Raw genomic sequence first — 15,111 nt, 5'->3', positions numbered from 1 at the left:
AATCATCCCTCAGGCCATAATGGGAGACGTGAGGCCAGCAGGCAGGATGGTCTGCTGACAGGAGTCTTGTGACGGAGCGAGTCGAACAGAAGCTCGGCCTCAATAAGCTCTTTTCCAGTCGATTCATTACACAGAATGCCAAACATCCCCTTAAAAAAGTTGAAAGTCTCCTCTTAAAGTTTGTCTCTATTTATTCAGAGTAAAATATGTTTTTTTTTTTTTTAGAGAGAGCCAGTCCAAAATCTTTTGAGGCCCTAAGAAGAATTTGATTGTGGCACCACTTCCAATTAAACTCGTCACCCACCAGCCAACCCAGCACCAATAAATCTCTTAAAAAACTGCTCAAGCTTGATTGTCACCTTTTATCCCAGTAAAACAACAAACTTCAATGTATCTTATTTGGGTTTTGTGAGATAGACCAACACATAGTGTATAACAACGAAGTAACAGGAAATTTGTAGGCCACTTTTTAAATGAATAGGAATTGTTAAACTATGGCAGGCCTTTTTATCCCTAAATAAAATCCAAACAATCGCCTTTACCTAGTAGTTACATAAATAGACATAGCAGTGAATTTACAGAACAATGTAAATTGCTGCGCAATTGCGTGAATGCATCAGACGAAACACTCCTTGAGAAGCTAAAAGAAGCTAAAAAGTCACTAGCAAAAAAAATTTATGTTCAAGTTAGCTGAAATGTTGGCATAAAAAAGCACAATTTGCATGGTTGTCCAAACAAACACTCCCCGAGAAGCTAAAAGTGTACAAATAGACATTAGCATGTCAGAAACTGTGTAAATAATTATTTATCGGCTCAAGAACCTGTGGAACTAGCAGCATGTTTGTAAACATGTAACAGACTGTGAACTGAGTTGGTGGTTCATTGGTTCTCAGCAGGGGGCGATAGCCCTCACAGCTTTGGGAAAGAAGCTGTTTTTAAGTCTCTTAGCTTTTGATGTAATGTTCCTGAATCGTATCCCTGATGGAAATGGGACAAACGGTGCATTCCCCAGGTGGGTGAAAAAAATGTACACAGTAAAAAACAGTGTCACTTTAACAACTACAGAGTTAAATCTAACTCTACTTGAGATAACATTTGGTCCCACCCCAAATTTGTGTAAAATTTACTCTATAGCCAGTGTCAACTGGTTAATTTTATTAATTTTAATGTCAAAATCAACAGTGAAATTGTTGTTCATTGCATCTTTGTTTGTTTGTTTTGCCTTCATTATGTGTAATGTGAATTAGCCAAAGAGAAATTTTGCCGCAGTGATAAATAAAATATTCTTGATTCTTGATCTGTGGCAATACTTCTGGCCTTTTTCCGAACTTGTGCAGCAAAAAACGTATCTAGATCCCATAATCCCCTGTGCTGACCTCACCACCATGCTCAAACCTTCCTCTCCTGTGCGTTAGAATGGCCCAGTCAAAGTCCAGAACTAATTCAGGTCAAGAATCTGTGACAAGACTTAAAAAAATATATTTTTACAGACTCTCTTGATCCAATCTGACTGAACTTGAGAAAAACAAGTAGTCTCCAGGTCTAGCAGCTGTAATTACAGCAGGATTTGATTCCAAAAATACTGGCGCAGGGACGCAGATTTCATTTTTTTTTTATATCAAAACCATAGACAATGTCCTTCCATTTCCCAACTACACGCTCCTTAGTGTTGGCCCGACAAACTAGGTATAGATCCGATGTTGTATCATAACAAATGTGAAAAAGTTCAATGGGTACGAATGAAGGTACTGTAGACACAGTTAAACAATTTATGAATATTTTCTTCTGTATGATATCTCAAATAAATTTGAAGTTAACCTTACATTATTTTATATTTCCACTTTCTTAACGTTTAGGTGAATTCAAAAGCTGCCTCATTCTTCATTAAGGAGTTTGTTGTAAATCCACTCCGCTGACACTAATTGGTACACACTTTTTGGCAGCTCTGACTTTGTCTTCAAGAATCTTGTCACGCTAACCAAGCTAAACAAGCACTCCATCTTTTTCTCATCACAAGTATTTTTCAAGATTAGTAAACGAAAAATACAAGAAGTCATTTGCTTAAGGATAGACAATTATAAACCTAATTTTAGTCCTGTTGTTTTTAAGTAAAAACTAACATTTTGATTTATTTTTGTAGCACTAGTGGCCTTCATTTGACATTAGCATTAGGCTGACAGGAAATGGGGTTAAGAGACGGGAGGAACATGCAGCAATGACTTGAACCTGGGACCGCTGTGTTGAGGACTGAGGCCTCCCAACATGGGTCGCATGCTCTGCCACTGCACTACCACTACACCCTGGATTATTTAAATGGCGGTGAATAGTTTATTTTCAAATTATTGCACAAATTCTGTGTTGCTGGGTTTGTTTTGTGTGCTTTCTGGCAGATCACATTAGACAGATGGTGTCCTTTAATCCTGTCTGTGGCCTCTGGCTCCCATCCTCCAGCCTTCCACGCATCCCTGTGCTGTTAAATCCACCTCATATTTTCTGTCTGCTCGTCATCATCACAGCCCCAGACTCCAGCCTCATGTTGCAGTAACTCAGCCTAGTCACTAGAAGGGAATATTGTGCAGCCGATAATTATACTCAATGAACCCTTCCCTGCTTAAATCAACAAAATTCCCTGGAAAAACGATATTTTTTTTATCAAACTTGAGCAAAAACTGTCCACAAAGTTAATTGTTTATCTGGTTTCAGATGAGGCGACCTCGTCATCTCCACATCACATCACCATTTGACCCACATTTCAGGAAAATGCAGATTATTTTTTGCCACGTCACGACACAAACACTAATATGGCTCGGGAAGTCCGCATACATGCCAGTATGCACAGCGAAATGATCTGATTCACTGAAAAACTACATTTGTATGAAGAATAATAACCTAGACAGCTAATGCCTTCATGGAGACAGTATTCAGGATTACAGAGGGCGGACATTAAGAAGCGTCCTTAATCCTTGATAAACACAAATCTGTCTTCAATTCAGTCGCGTGAAGACAGTTTGGCCACAGCAGGGATTTACAAACTGGAATCCGAAACGTTGAGCTTATCTTTACTTGATAACATTTGAAAAATTTGGTAGCAAGTCTGTTGAAAAGTCACCATACTTTTTGCAAATAAGAGCCTAAACACAAATAAAAGAAGAACGGATTTACATGTACTTTGTTTTATATTTGCTTTAATCATTTTTCATATGATTGTTATGCAGCATGATTTATGCTGTTTTGTGTCTTTTTTCATTCCTCGTCAATTTGATTTGAATTTTCCAATGTTGCAATTTCATGTTTCTTTGTTTTGCAGTTAAGTAAAGCTGGATAATTTACCTTGTTTCTTTCTGGTAATTGTTCATTATTGTTATATGGCTATGGGAGTTTTTTTAATCACATTTGGTTCTTTTTCCTTTGCCTGTTTGTACCTTAGCATAGGTCATCCCTAATGTCTTGTCTTAGACTATTATATCTGGTCCCTGATGTCATTTGCAAAATATATGGTCATTTTTGACTCACACTTTTATTATTTTATTTTCGCGTTTTTCTTAGATAGTATTTTTTTTAAATAAGGACTGTGACACAGATAACTACTCCAGAGGTAAAACATCTAACATCAGTCATTTTATTTATTTATTTGTTGATTAAAATGTAATTTTACCTACTTTGAAGTTGGAAAACATCCGCCTATGTTGTTTAGACAAATTAATTGGTAATTATCCATAGTGGCTAAATATTGATTTTTAAACTAAGTGTTGTAGTGATCATGACTAATTAGGAAGTACTTAGATCGGGGTCTGCAACACCTCGAATCAACGCTGATGGAGTCTGGGCAGGACGGTGGGGGATGGGGGGCGCCGGGAGAGCAGCTTCATCAAGCCAGTTTTGAATAGATGAAGAAACCGGAAGTCTTGAAACCGGGATTCAAAAGAATAAAAGCACAAAGGTCAGCTAACTTTTGCCTACAGAACTGGCGGCGTGCTAAGCCCCTGCTTGGGGCCCCAAACCATCAGGGGCCTCCCATAAATCATTGAATTGTAATACGAGCCATAGATCTAAAATGTATGTATTATTTACTCAAGAATGATAGTACAGTTAAGTTTGATTTGACGGTTTCAGCATGGATAAATTAAGATTTTTTTAAAATAAAATTTAAAGGAACTGATAACTTTAGGCCTAACTGGCCTGATAATGTGTAAATCGGGCTAAACTTCCTTCTTCTTATCATTATAACTTTAATAAAGACACAGATAAGATCATATAGGCTTGATTGATCTCATGGTGGAGAAATTCACTTGTCACAGGTCGCTCCATTCCTCTATGTAACTTGAATATTGCATCGTATCTAAATATGCTGTGTTATCAATAATTGTGCAATATTTTATACAAGTTCAGTCAATTTTACTTTAGACCTTAACTTTAAATTAGCGTGTTTTTCATATTACTAATCTAGAGTATAACGATGAGTTTTTGCCACTGTGAACACCAAATTTTCCCATTGTAGGACAATAATATAACATTCTCCCACGTTTTTAGAGAAAAATTTGCCCCGACATTGTGTGGTAACCAGACCCACCAAACCGTGTGTCTAATCTGTCAGGAAACACTTGAACAATCAAGTGGAGTAAAACCGACAAATCAAGGAGCATAAAATTGATATTCACGTTTTGGGCTAAACAATTGTCTTATTTTGAAAAATCCAACCGGAAATGCGCACATCCACAGTGGCCAACTTGACTCCACGGCTGTTCGGCTGAGAAAAAGGGATCCCAGAGTAACGGGAGCGGAGCTGGCGTGGAAATTAAATTAAACTGGTGGGGAGAAAAACGCCGCTGGACGCATAAAAAACAGACGTACAACAGGTAAGCAGGCGTGGATTTCCAGTTTTCTTTGTCTTCTCATCCAGTTGGGGAGGGTGGTTTCCACCTCTTGTTTTTGGAAAGATGTGGAACATCATCAGAAGTGTTTGGAAAGAGCTGCTGAACTGTTGGGGCGGTGCAGGTTTTGGGCTGAGCCTCTGCAGCCGGATAAACCCAAACAAAAAGGGCATTAAAAGGATAAACAATGAGCACCGCTAACCATGAAGTCATATTTTAATCCAACTCTGACCCAGATTTTTAAGTCAACAATGTTCATTTAAGCAATACTAACTTTATTTAGAAGTATCCCAGAGATGTTTCAGGTTTTACTCTGTCCTAAAAATACTCGTGGATATTAGATTTCAGTACTTGTTGCTTTAGTTTTAAAGGCAACATCCTGCATGGAGAGGGACCAGCCCCCTCTCTGCAGGCTCTCTCTGTGGGGGGGTGGCTGCTCAGACTTACAGGAAGGATGATAAAAGACCAATTGTCCCACATCTGAGAAAAGCTGCAGCATATTCCAGCCTTATCAGATATTCCTCTTACAATGCAACACTAAACAATGGCAGCTTGTATGCTTTTTTTTTTCTTGTCCAAATCTTTAGCTACAAACGTATTTTTGTATCCAGAGCTCGGCTTTATTGTGCTCCTCTTCCTCTCTTAGGTCTGCTTCGATTCAGAGGGAAAGATCGTATAATTAACGACGAAACAAACGAGGATGACGACCTGCGCCTAAAACCGTTCCCGCTGCCTCTTCCTTGTGTCTGGACAAAGAAAACTCACATACATTTTTTTTTTTCCCTGCAGAGCACAATTACTCCCTCAAGTCATGGCGAATATGTGCCCTTACGGCCGTTTCACCCACGCCGTGGTTAGGGGCATCCCAGAGACCTTTGGGAAAACAGCTGGAGACGGCCGTGAGAACGGGCAGGCCACGGTGGACCAGGCCAAAGCCCAGCGTCAGTTTGGCTGCCTGACCGGAGCGCTGAGGCAGAAGGTGGGCCTGCAGCTCATCGAAATCCCCCCGGACCCCGAGCTGCCTGAGAGCTGGAGGATAGAGGACGTGGTGGTGATCCAGGGCGACACAGCCCTCATCACCAGGCCGTTCAAACAGCAGAGACGAAGTGAGGTAACACGGCAGACAAGAAAATCCTTCTACGGTTGATCTTAATCTTCTGTTTATCCTGATTGTGTCGGGAAAACGAAGCCGTAGAACATCCTCTCGGTATTTGTCTTTGCATGGGAGGGCAGAAAATTCACCGCGTTTTCTTTCATGTATAAGTTAATGTAACAGTCAAAGCAGGATCATTGGTATTAAGTAAACTATTTAATAAGCAGCAGCTGCAGTAAGAACCTCGAGGATTCAGTCAGAAAGTATTTTCCAGCATGACAGGCTCTACATGTGTGATAACTTTAAAGGGGCCATGACAACAAATTTCATTTTTCTGAGGTTTTGGGGGTATAACATGATCTGTTGTGCACTGACGAGGCTATGGGAATGTCAAAAGTGGATACCAAAGGACCTGCTCAGGGGCGGTCAGCTTTGTCTCTTTGCTCGAAAGCGGTCACATCAAAAAATGGGTTATCCTTTTACGTAGGTTGTCTACATAATTCATATTCTCCAGTCAGAGCATGCCATCAAGCAAATAGTCTGGCCTGACAAAACAACAAGCTGATGTAATTTATATAAAATGAAATTCTTTGTTGAATTTACATATCCAGCAATATCAACTACATGTAATAGTTTGTACAGTGATGCCATGTCACCTATAAGTAAAAATCTGCTTTACCACAGATTTAGTTAAAATGTAGGAACAGGGCTCTTATGCATTCTGGGAAAATATTACAAATCTTCCTCTCACCTGGTGAAGAAGGCCCAACAAACGGCTCTTCATTCTCAAGAAATAGAAACGGACTGGACTTTCCACTAAGCTGTTAATAAACTTTTACAGAGCTACAGTAGAAAGCATTTTGGGTCTGAGTGTGACAGCGTGGTATGTGAGCTGTGCAATGCAGGTGGTGAAAGGATTTGGAGTGGGTGGTGAGGACAGCACAGGGGATTGTGGGATGCCTCATACAGGATCTAGACACGGTCTAGGCTGCACGAGTCCAGGGAATGGCCAGACGTATTGGCACACATCCCACCCAGCCGGGAGAACGCAATGTCTGGCCCACTTCTATCAGGGAAACGATTCAGGAACATTAAATAAAAAAAAACTAACAGACTTAAAAACAGCTTCTTTCCCAAAGCTGTGAGGGCTATCTGCTGAGAATCAACAACCCATTGACCCAGTTCATCATCTGTTACATGTTACAAACACGCTGCTGGTTACATGGGTTTCTGGTCTGATGGAAATAATTTATGCTGCCTCTCAGTTGCAAATGCGTATTCACATACTTCAGTCTCTCTGGGACTTTCTGGTTGCACAGTATTGCAGACTGCTGCCTGACTACCTGACTTAAAACGAGTGCATTAGCTGCTAAGGACTATATGCACACTTAAACCCCTCAGGGAGTGCTTTTGGCCAGTGCAATCAACAGTTTGTTTGTTTAAAAATGGAAAGATTATGTCTTGTTGTGTCTGCCTCATGAAAAAAATTTCACGATATTAACACATATTGACAATATGGATTCTTGACTCTTGATAAATGATCACATTTGAACATTTGATCATTTTCAAGGTCCAGATAAGTATGGAAACTTGAAGTAGAGAATAGAAAAAAAAACTGTATTTCTACAGTTTTAGTAAACTTTTATGTTTACTAAAAGTTATATCCATCCGTCCATCCAACCGTTTGTCCAACCATCTCCATATTACACCCATTTACCTTTCTTTTCATCTGTCCATCAGTCTTGGTCCAGCCAACTTCAATCTTTGAAACCTGACCACTGTAGAAAGGTTTGCCGTAGATTGTCCGTAAATGTTCGTATTCTTAAAATCTGGCTTAAAGTATTTAGAACTCTGTTTAGAAAGGAGTACAAAACACCGGCAATATCTTCATACAACACAAACTTTTACAAACACTTTTGTAATGTTCAGTTGAAATTCAGTCAGCATGTGTAAAAGAATTAGGGGTCTCAAAGGAGAAGGTACTGGAATTTTAAAAGTGCAGCAAACAAGTGCCTACTTGGCCTTTAAAGGAGCAGTATGTAGTATTTAGGGCCATCTAGTGTTAGTCATGAGAACTGCAGCACTTCTAAAACCCCTTCCCTCGTGACAGCTGAAAATGTCTAACAGCAGTGGGTTTTCTGCGCCTGTGCTTCTCCTCCTCAGGTGGATGCAGTGAGGAGGGTGATGTCGGAGCTCAACCTGACCATAGTTGAGATGGGGGACGACCAAGGGGACTCCGGAGGGGCCACGCTGGAGGGCAGCGACGTCCTCTTCACTGGGCGGGAGTTCTTCGTCGGCATTTCCTCCCACACTAACCGCAGAGGAGCTGAGGTGCTGGCAGACACGTTCAGGGTAAGGAGCGAGGAGAGGAGATCTGGTCAAAGCAGACAGCTGTACGCCATAGAGGAATAATCCAGAAAATGGGAATCCATAACCAACAATTGAGCTGTTGGTTAAAACTTGGCACTAAGTAGACGATCAGCTGAAGAACGATGCAGTCAGGGGTTCCTACACGGTCTGTAGAAATCTGGATTGATTGATTGATTGATTGATTGATTGATTGATTGATTGATTGATTGATTGATTGATAGAAATCTGGAACAGTCAAAATTTCAAGGGTCAAGTTAATTATTGTCATTTGCATGTTGACAAGTAAACACCCACCCATCCATTTTCTAACACGCCTGTCCCTTGTGGGGTACTGGTGCCTATCTCCAACTGTCAATGGGCGAGAATTTAGAGGCCAATTAACCTAACAGTCATGTTTTCGGACTGTGGGAGGACGCTGGAGTACCAACACTGCTACCCACTGTTCCACTGTGCAGCCCCACATGTAAACAGAATTAGTGTTTATTTTAGGTTTTTCGAGGTTCCATATTTAAAGCCTGACCACTTTAGAAACCAGTGGATGCTGATCGTCTCTCATATGTTTGGCCTTTTCTGGATTTTTCCTGTTGTTTAAGGGCTTGACGTCCAGCCACTACTCATTCGCTCTAGATCAGGGGTCTGCAACCTGTGGCTCTGGAGCCGCAAGTGGCTCTTTGGACCTTCCACAGTGGCTCTTAACAATTTTGGCTACAAATTATATTTTTATTATGCTATTTAAATGTAATAATAATAATAAATGCAGGTTTTAGCAGTTTTTTTCTTGGAATAGTTTCTTTTAATTTTCACAACAGAATGATGCCAAAAGTGCCAGTAATATTTAATTTTAAATCAATATTTTTTCATTATGTTGGAAACTATTGTGTTTTTATACATCATTATCCACAAATATCCACATCCCATCCATCCTCTTTTTTTTAAATCTCAAAATAGACATAAAGGGCGTTTCTTTAACAATGACAACATATTTCCTACAGTAGATCTTTATCAAAAATTATAAGTTGTCTTTTTTCAAAAGGCCAGGCAACATTTGCGGCTTTAAACAAGTTTAATTCAAGTAGACTGTAGGCAAAATAGCTCTTTAGACTGTAAAGGTTGCAGGCCACTGCTCTAGATCATTTAAAGACCAGACACCTCTTCTGTTTTCCTCCACATGTCCAACTTTCTTATATTTTAGCCCTCTGAATAATCTGGTGTCCTGTTCAAAAAAAAAAAAATAAGATTTTTACCCTTTCAGTATTTTACTGTCCTTTCTTGGGGATATAAATCTGTAGTGAAGTGTTGTTTGTGGACACATCTCCCTGAAGCCAAGAAAGCTCAGAACGCTGCATACTTTACGCTGTTTATTGCAGTTTCTGGAGTTGCAGGGAATGAAAAGTGTTAAATTACCATATTTGTCCGGTGTAGTAAAGGCCCGGGTCGCTGCCAGGAGTCTAGCTGTAAACAGAGAGTCGCTGCCAAAGTGAGCAGGTGGTCATTTGCTTTATTGCATTTTGGGAATTCTTGTCGGTGAGCGGTGATGAATGAGGTCGCCTCATTCCTCGGATAATGAAGGACTGCATGCTGCACTCCCTCTGGACTGATGAGATCCACCCATTAGGATTGATTTCCTTTTCCCCCTGCTTCTGCTGAGTGCATCTCACTCTCTCTCAGACGCGCGCATGTTTTTATGGATGCTGTTTGGGTGGATGGTGGTGGTGTTTGTGCTCTCAGGGTTGTGGGTATGGGGGGGGGGTTAAACAGGAAGTGTTTGTGTCATGCTCGTATGTTTTCTGCTTCCACTTTGACCCAGTTTTTAAACTTCTGTTACTTCAGACCCATTCAGCACACGTGAAAGTCCATGAGTTCATCTGCATTTTCTTGTTTGGCTCCAGGGTTCCTAGAGACTCTGGAAAACTCTGGAAAAGTCTAACATTTGTTTTCAGTGATTCAGCGTCTGGGGAGTTACTGGAGAAGAAGGAAATAGACCATGGAATAAATTTTCTTTATTTCTTGCTCATTTGCTTCTTTCGTTCCTTCCTCAATTCTTCCTCATGTCCTACCTTCCTTCCTTGTTTGTTTCCTAAACTCTTCCTTGTGTCCTATCTTCCTTCCTTGTTTGCTTCCTCAATTCTTCTTAGTGTCCTTCCTTCCTTGTTTGCTTCAATTCTTTCTCATGTCCTATGTTCCTTCTTTGTTTGCTTACTCAATTCTTTCTTGTGTCCTACTTTCCTTTCCTGTTTGCTCCCTCAATTCTTTCTCATATCCTACATGCCTTCTTTGTTTGTTTCCTAAATTCTGCCTCGTGTCCTTCCTTCTTTCCTCGTTTGCTTCCTCAATTCTTTGTCACGTCCTTCCTTCTTTCCTCGTTTGCTTCCTCAATTCTTTGTCATGTCCTACCTTCCTTCCTTGTTTACTTCCTCAATTCTTCTTAGTGTCCCACCTTACTTTCCTGTTTGCTTCCTCAATTCTTCTTAGTGTCCTGCCTTCTTCGTTTGTTTCCTAAATTCTGCCTTGTGTCCTACCTTCCTTCCTTGTTTGCTAACTCAATTCTTTCTTGTGTCCTACCTTCCTTCCCTGTTGGTTTCCTAAATTCTGCCTCATGTCCTACCTTCATTCCTTGTTTGCTCCTCCAGTTCTTCCTCGTATCCTCCATTCTTTCTTTGAAAGAAGGAATGACGCAAAGAAGAAAGACAGAGGATAAATCCCCAAATCAGACTTTATACGTTTCCAGACTATGAAGGAGCCTTGTCTCCTAGTGGCCCAGCATTAAGAACATTTTGGGTCCAGGCTCAGAAAACCCGCTCAGAACTTAAAAGCTGTGTTCAGTCTTCAGTGAGCAGCCGGACTCTTAGCACCGTTGAATTGTGGAAACGTAACCATCAGTCCAGATTAGATCCAGACGCTGGTGTCGGTCTGTCAGGATGAACTGTGGCAGTGTTGAAAGAGAAAGATGGAAACACTCAAAATTTGATGCGTTGACAAAAACCTTTAAAACTTTTGAACTGGTTTATATTGACCATACAACAGAAACATACAGAAAAGATTGTAAACCCTGAACCTGTAAAATGTGTTAAAACGTTTAGCCTGAACTGTTAAAACCGTCGTAGCTGTGGTATCCATGCTGATCAAAGCCCCCCCCCCTCGTACTCACTGAACCCCCGTCTGTTCAGGACTTTGCTGTGTCCACCGTCCCGGTGTGCGGCGGGGCCCGACTGAAGAACTTCTGCTCCATGGGCGGACCGAACACCATCGTCATCAGCAACAGTGACGGAGCCAAGAAGACCCTCAGGGTGAGAGTGTGTACCGCTTCCTCCTGCCTCTTTATTCCAGCTTGGTGTCCCCTCCATGGCGCTGTGGGTCATATTTTACTTTTTCCTCTGTGGAGCTGAATCAAAATATCACATTTGAGCTAAAAAGACGCCCTGGTTCGAGTCAGAAATTTTGAAATCCGACCAAAACATATTTAACCTGCAACGTGTTGCGGTTCAGCTCTCCTCTCCTTTGGTCTCCTGGTCTGCACACATCTTTCTGACATTTAGCTGGGTGTGGAGCTTCGGTCCCGTGTGTCACTCTAGCTGTGTTGGTTTCAGATGATGGAGCAGCTGACTGACCACCACTACGAAGTGCTCACCGTCCCCGAGGAATCTGCGGCCAACTGCATCTACGTTAAAGGCCCGTCCAAACGGGACTTCCTGCTGCACAGGCCTGCGGAGGAATGTCCCGACAGCGTCTCTGTGAGTTCAGCACAGCTGCTTCTGCTTTACTGCAAATCACACCCAGTCAGGATCTCCAGGAACATATGAGCTTCTTAAAGTGGTTCCGTGTAAAACAGATTTTCTTCTGCTATGAATGTAAATTTTCTGCACTGAAGTTTTGATTTATTTATTTTTTTATAAAATAGTTTTTCTAAAAAATATTGACTCAATGTGTTTCCAGCAAACTTTGAAGGATCTTTGCACACTTCCCATCAGGCTCTCCAATATGTCAACTTCAAGGATATGTGACTAGTATTAGACCTATTAAACTTAATCAAATGTGTTTATTTGGCTTTTTGTTACAGTTCAAGCTTCAAAAACACCCACGCAGTCAAACAGTCACACTTTACAGAAAAAAAAGACTTAAATCTAGAAGGTAAAGTACAAATCTTTTTGAGGGAACAACTATGTACAGGGGAATACAACAAGTCAGTATATCAGCTAAATTATTTTAATAATTAAACTTAATATGGTTAAACTCTCATAGATTCATTACAAAAAGAGTAATTTAATCAATAATATACACTAAAGGGTGTTTATATCTGCTAATTATGTCCATTGTGGTTTACAGCTAAATCTGTATCTACGAAAGTTAGAACGTTGTATAAAACGTTATTTTAATAAACATGTTATAGAGCGGTCTCTATAAATTGTCCCATAGACAATTATTGAGCTCAATGGAAAGTTTTGTGGAGCTTAATGAGGCGTGGACGGCAGCTGGAGTCGCCACAGATGTATCCAAGACATGAGCTACAACCTCTGCATTCCTCATCCTAAGCCCCTCCTGAACCAGAGATGAACGCTGGAGTCTCAGCTGGACTACGGAGAAAAGCCCTGGATCAGACTTTTAGATAAAGTAAAGCCCGCGTTTCATTTAGAAATAAAGGTCCCAGAATCTACGGTCCAACAAAGTATAGAGTGTGTACGCTATACAGTTCTCAGTAGGCCAACAAATCTATATTAAAATAGATTTTACGGCTCTTATGTAAAATAAGAATTTTCTAAGAAGTTAAACCTGATTTTATGAGCTTATAAGACAACATTGGCAGAACTAAACACTTGAAATTTAACCCTGTATGTAATGAATCGCTGAATTTCCCTCATTCAGGTAAACTGAAATCAATCAACTTTTTGATGGGATTCTGAATCAATTAGATGCACGTGTAAAATTAAATCTGTTGCCTACTAGTTTTTCCTTTCACTCAATTTTCCATCTTGGATACAGCACTCTGAACAGTTTCATCTTTAGCAATGAGTTTTGGCTGCATACCCCACTTCACTACAAAAAGGGAACTAAAATTATGTCAAATTTTCTTGAAATTAGTGTGTTTTTCTATGATTTGAGCAGCTAAATAAGACTATTGGCCAATGGAATCAGTATGTTTACTTCTAAAATAAGAATTAGATATCCTGCACTTGAAATAAGATGATGAAGATGATGGAAATGAGTTGTTCTTAATTTACCTGCTCAGACCATGGAAAAATACTGATTTCAAGGTTTTACTTACTTTTAGTTCCTTTTGCATCGTTGTGGTGGGCATCAGGGACTCTGCTGGACAGCTATAGTCAGCCGTTATCTACGTTACCTTGAAGGCCATAACAGCATTTCTGTTTTAAAGATCTTTTTATTGGTCATTTTAATAATTAATTTACAGCTAATATTGTATACACTGCAAGAAGGGAACAGAGCAAGTAAACTTTTCTAGAAATTAGTGTATTTGTTCTCAGAGTAGATAAAAAAGATAAGATTTTTGCACTTAAAATAGGAACAACTCATTTATCTTATTTAAAGTGAAGTACATCCAATTATATTTTAGAGGAAACATACTTATTCCATTAACAGATCATCTTATTTCTCTCCTCAAATCAAGAACAAATACACTCAGTTCAAGATAATCTGTCTTTGAATTCCCCGTTTGCTGTGTAGTTTAACAGATGTTTGAAATGTCTCCCCGTGTGGCGAATCTTTTGACTTTTTCTGGCCAAAAACATTTATTTTGAGCTAAAAACTCATGTTGGTGACTCATTTCATCCGCTCTGTTGTCCAGAGGTTGGTGCCCCCCCCCCCCCCGTCCTATTTGCCTTTAGCCAGTTATGACTCTATAACTGGATGAGTGAATAGTTTCCTGTCGGTTCTCCGCAGGCCTTCCAGAAGCTGCCAGACTACACCCTCCTGCCGACGGCCTGCAGCGAAGCATCCAAGCTGGGAGCGTCTCTGTCCTCGCTCTGCCTCCTCATCAACAGGAAGCACACATATTTCTGAAGACGCTCCTATAATATAAACACTTTGCTTTTATCCTGGCGCCTTACCAGCCTAAGTGAAACCGTACCCTGCCGTTTGAGGACACTGCTGCAGTTATGAGATCCTCTAGTGAGTTTTTCCCTCCCATCCCATCCCAGTTTATTTTATAGCAAAAATTGTTACATTGCTGCAGGGTTGCAGTTTTACGAAGAAACCCAGATGGTACAATGATTTTTTTTTTTTTACATATATATTTGGGAGGGTGCCATTTTTAATCACACCAAGGAAATACAAACAGCTAAAGTCAAATATTCACTGAAAAAGCTTTTTGAAGAAAAGACAAGCTGAGAAGGCGTTTACCTAAAGTAAAACCTTATAACCTGTGTTACACATTTTAGTCTTTTAGTTTGGAACCAGCTGCTACATAAAGATGTTTAAGCTTCCTAGAATATAAATTTGTAGATGTGGAAATAAAATGTGACTTTTTAAACCACTGTCTTCCTGTTTACAACTTGTACAATTCTGTTTTCATTGTAAATTTGCCTCATTTCAAGCCGTGTTTATTTTAAAAGTACATGCAAGCATCAGAAACTGTTGCACGGGAAACCAGAGATGCACCAATCGGGCTTTTTCTCATCTGATTTAGTTTATTCAGTTCTGACCTGCAGATTGAGGCATTTTAAAAAGGACTATAAATGTAACACAGGATAAAGAATGAAATGGGTCGTCCTCATTTAACACTAAAGTGCATGCTATTGGTTGATGCATGTAACGAAAAGGAAA

General features: G+C 40.2%; 1 protein-coding gene across 2 annotated transcripts; it reads left to right on the top strand.

Annotated features, from left to right (window-relative positions):
* The first annotated feature begins 4,713 nt into the window (after nt 1–4,713).
* Nucleotides 4,714–14,826, top strand: ddah2 (dimethylarginine dimethylaminohydrolase 2). 2 transcript variants are annotated; one of them, XM_021320417.2, is made up of 6 exons: nt 4,714–4,856; nt 5,518–5,982; nt 8,128–8,316; nt 11,502–11,621; nt 11,922–12,065; nt 14,230–14,826. In XM_021320417.2, exons 2-6 carry the CDS (start codon nt 5,683–5,685, stop codon nt 14,347–14,349), a joined length of 873 nt encoding a protein of 290 aa, XP_021176092.2. In that variant the 5' UTR covers nt 4,714–4,856; nt 5,518–5,682; the 3' UTR covers nt 14,350–14,826. The 2 variants fall into 2 exon arrangements, with proteins under 2 accessions (XP_021176092.2, XP_012725873.2); XM_012870419.3 differs by having other exon boundaries at nt 4,716–4,856; nt 5,661–5,982.
* The last annotated feature ends 285 nt before the right edge of the window (nt 14,827–15,111 follow it).

Source organism: Fundulus heteroclitus, chromosome 13, assembly GCF_011125445.2.
Source record: "Fundulus heteroclitus isolate FHET01 chromosome 13, MU-UCD_Fhet_4.1, whole genome shotgun sequence".
In the NCBI taxonomy this organism is placed as follows: domain Eukaryota; kingdom Metazoa; phylum Chordata; class Actinopteri; order Cyprinodontiformes; family Fundulidae; genus Fundulus; species Fundulus heteroclitus.
The sequence above is the reverse complement of the archived record's forward strand: the minus strand, read 5'-3'. Positions and strand labels throughout refer to the sequence as shown.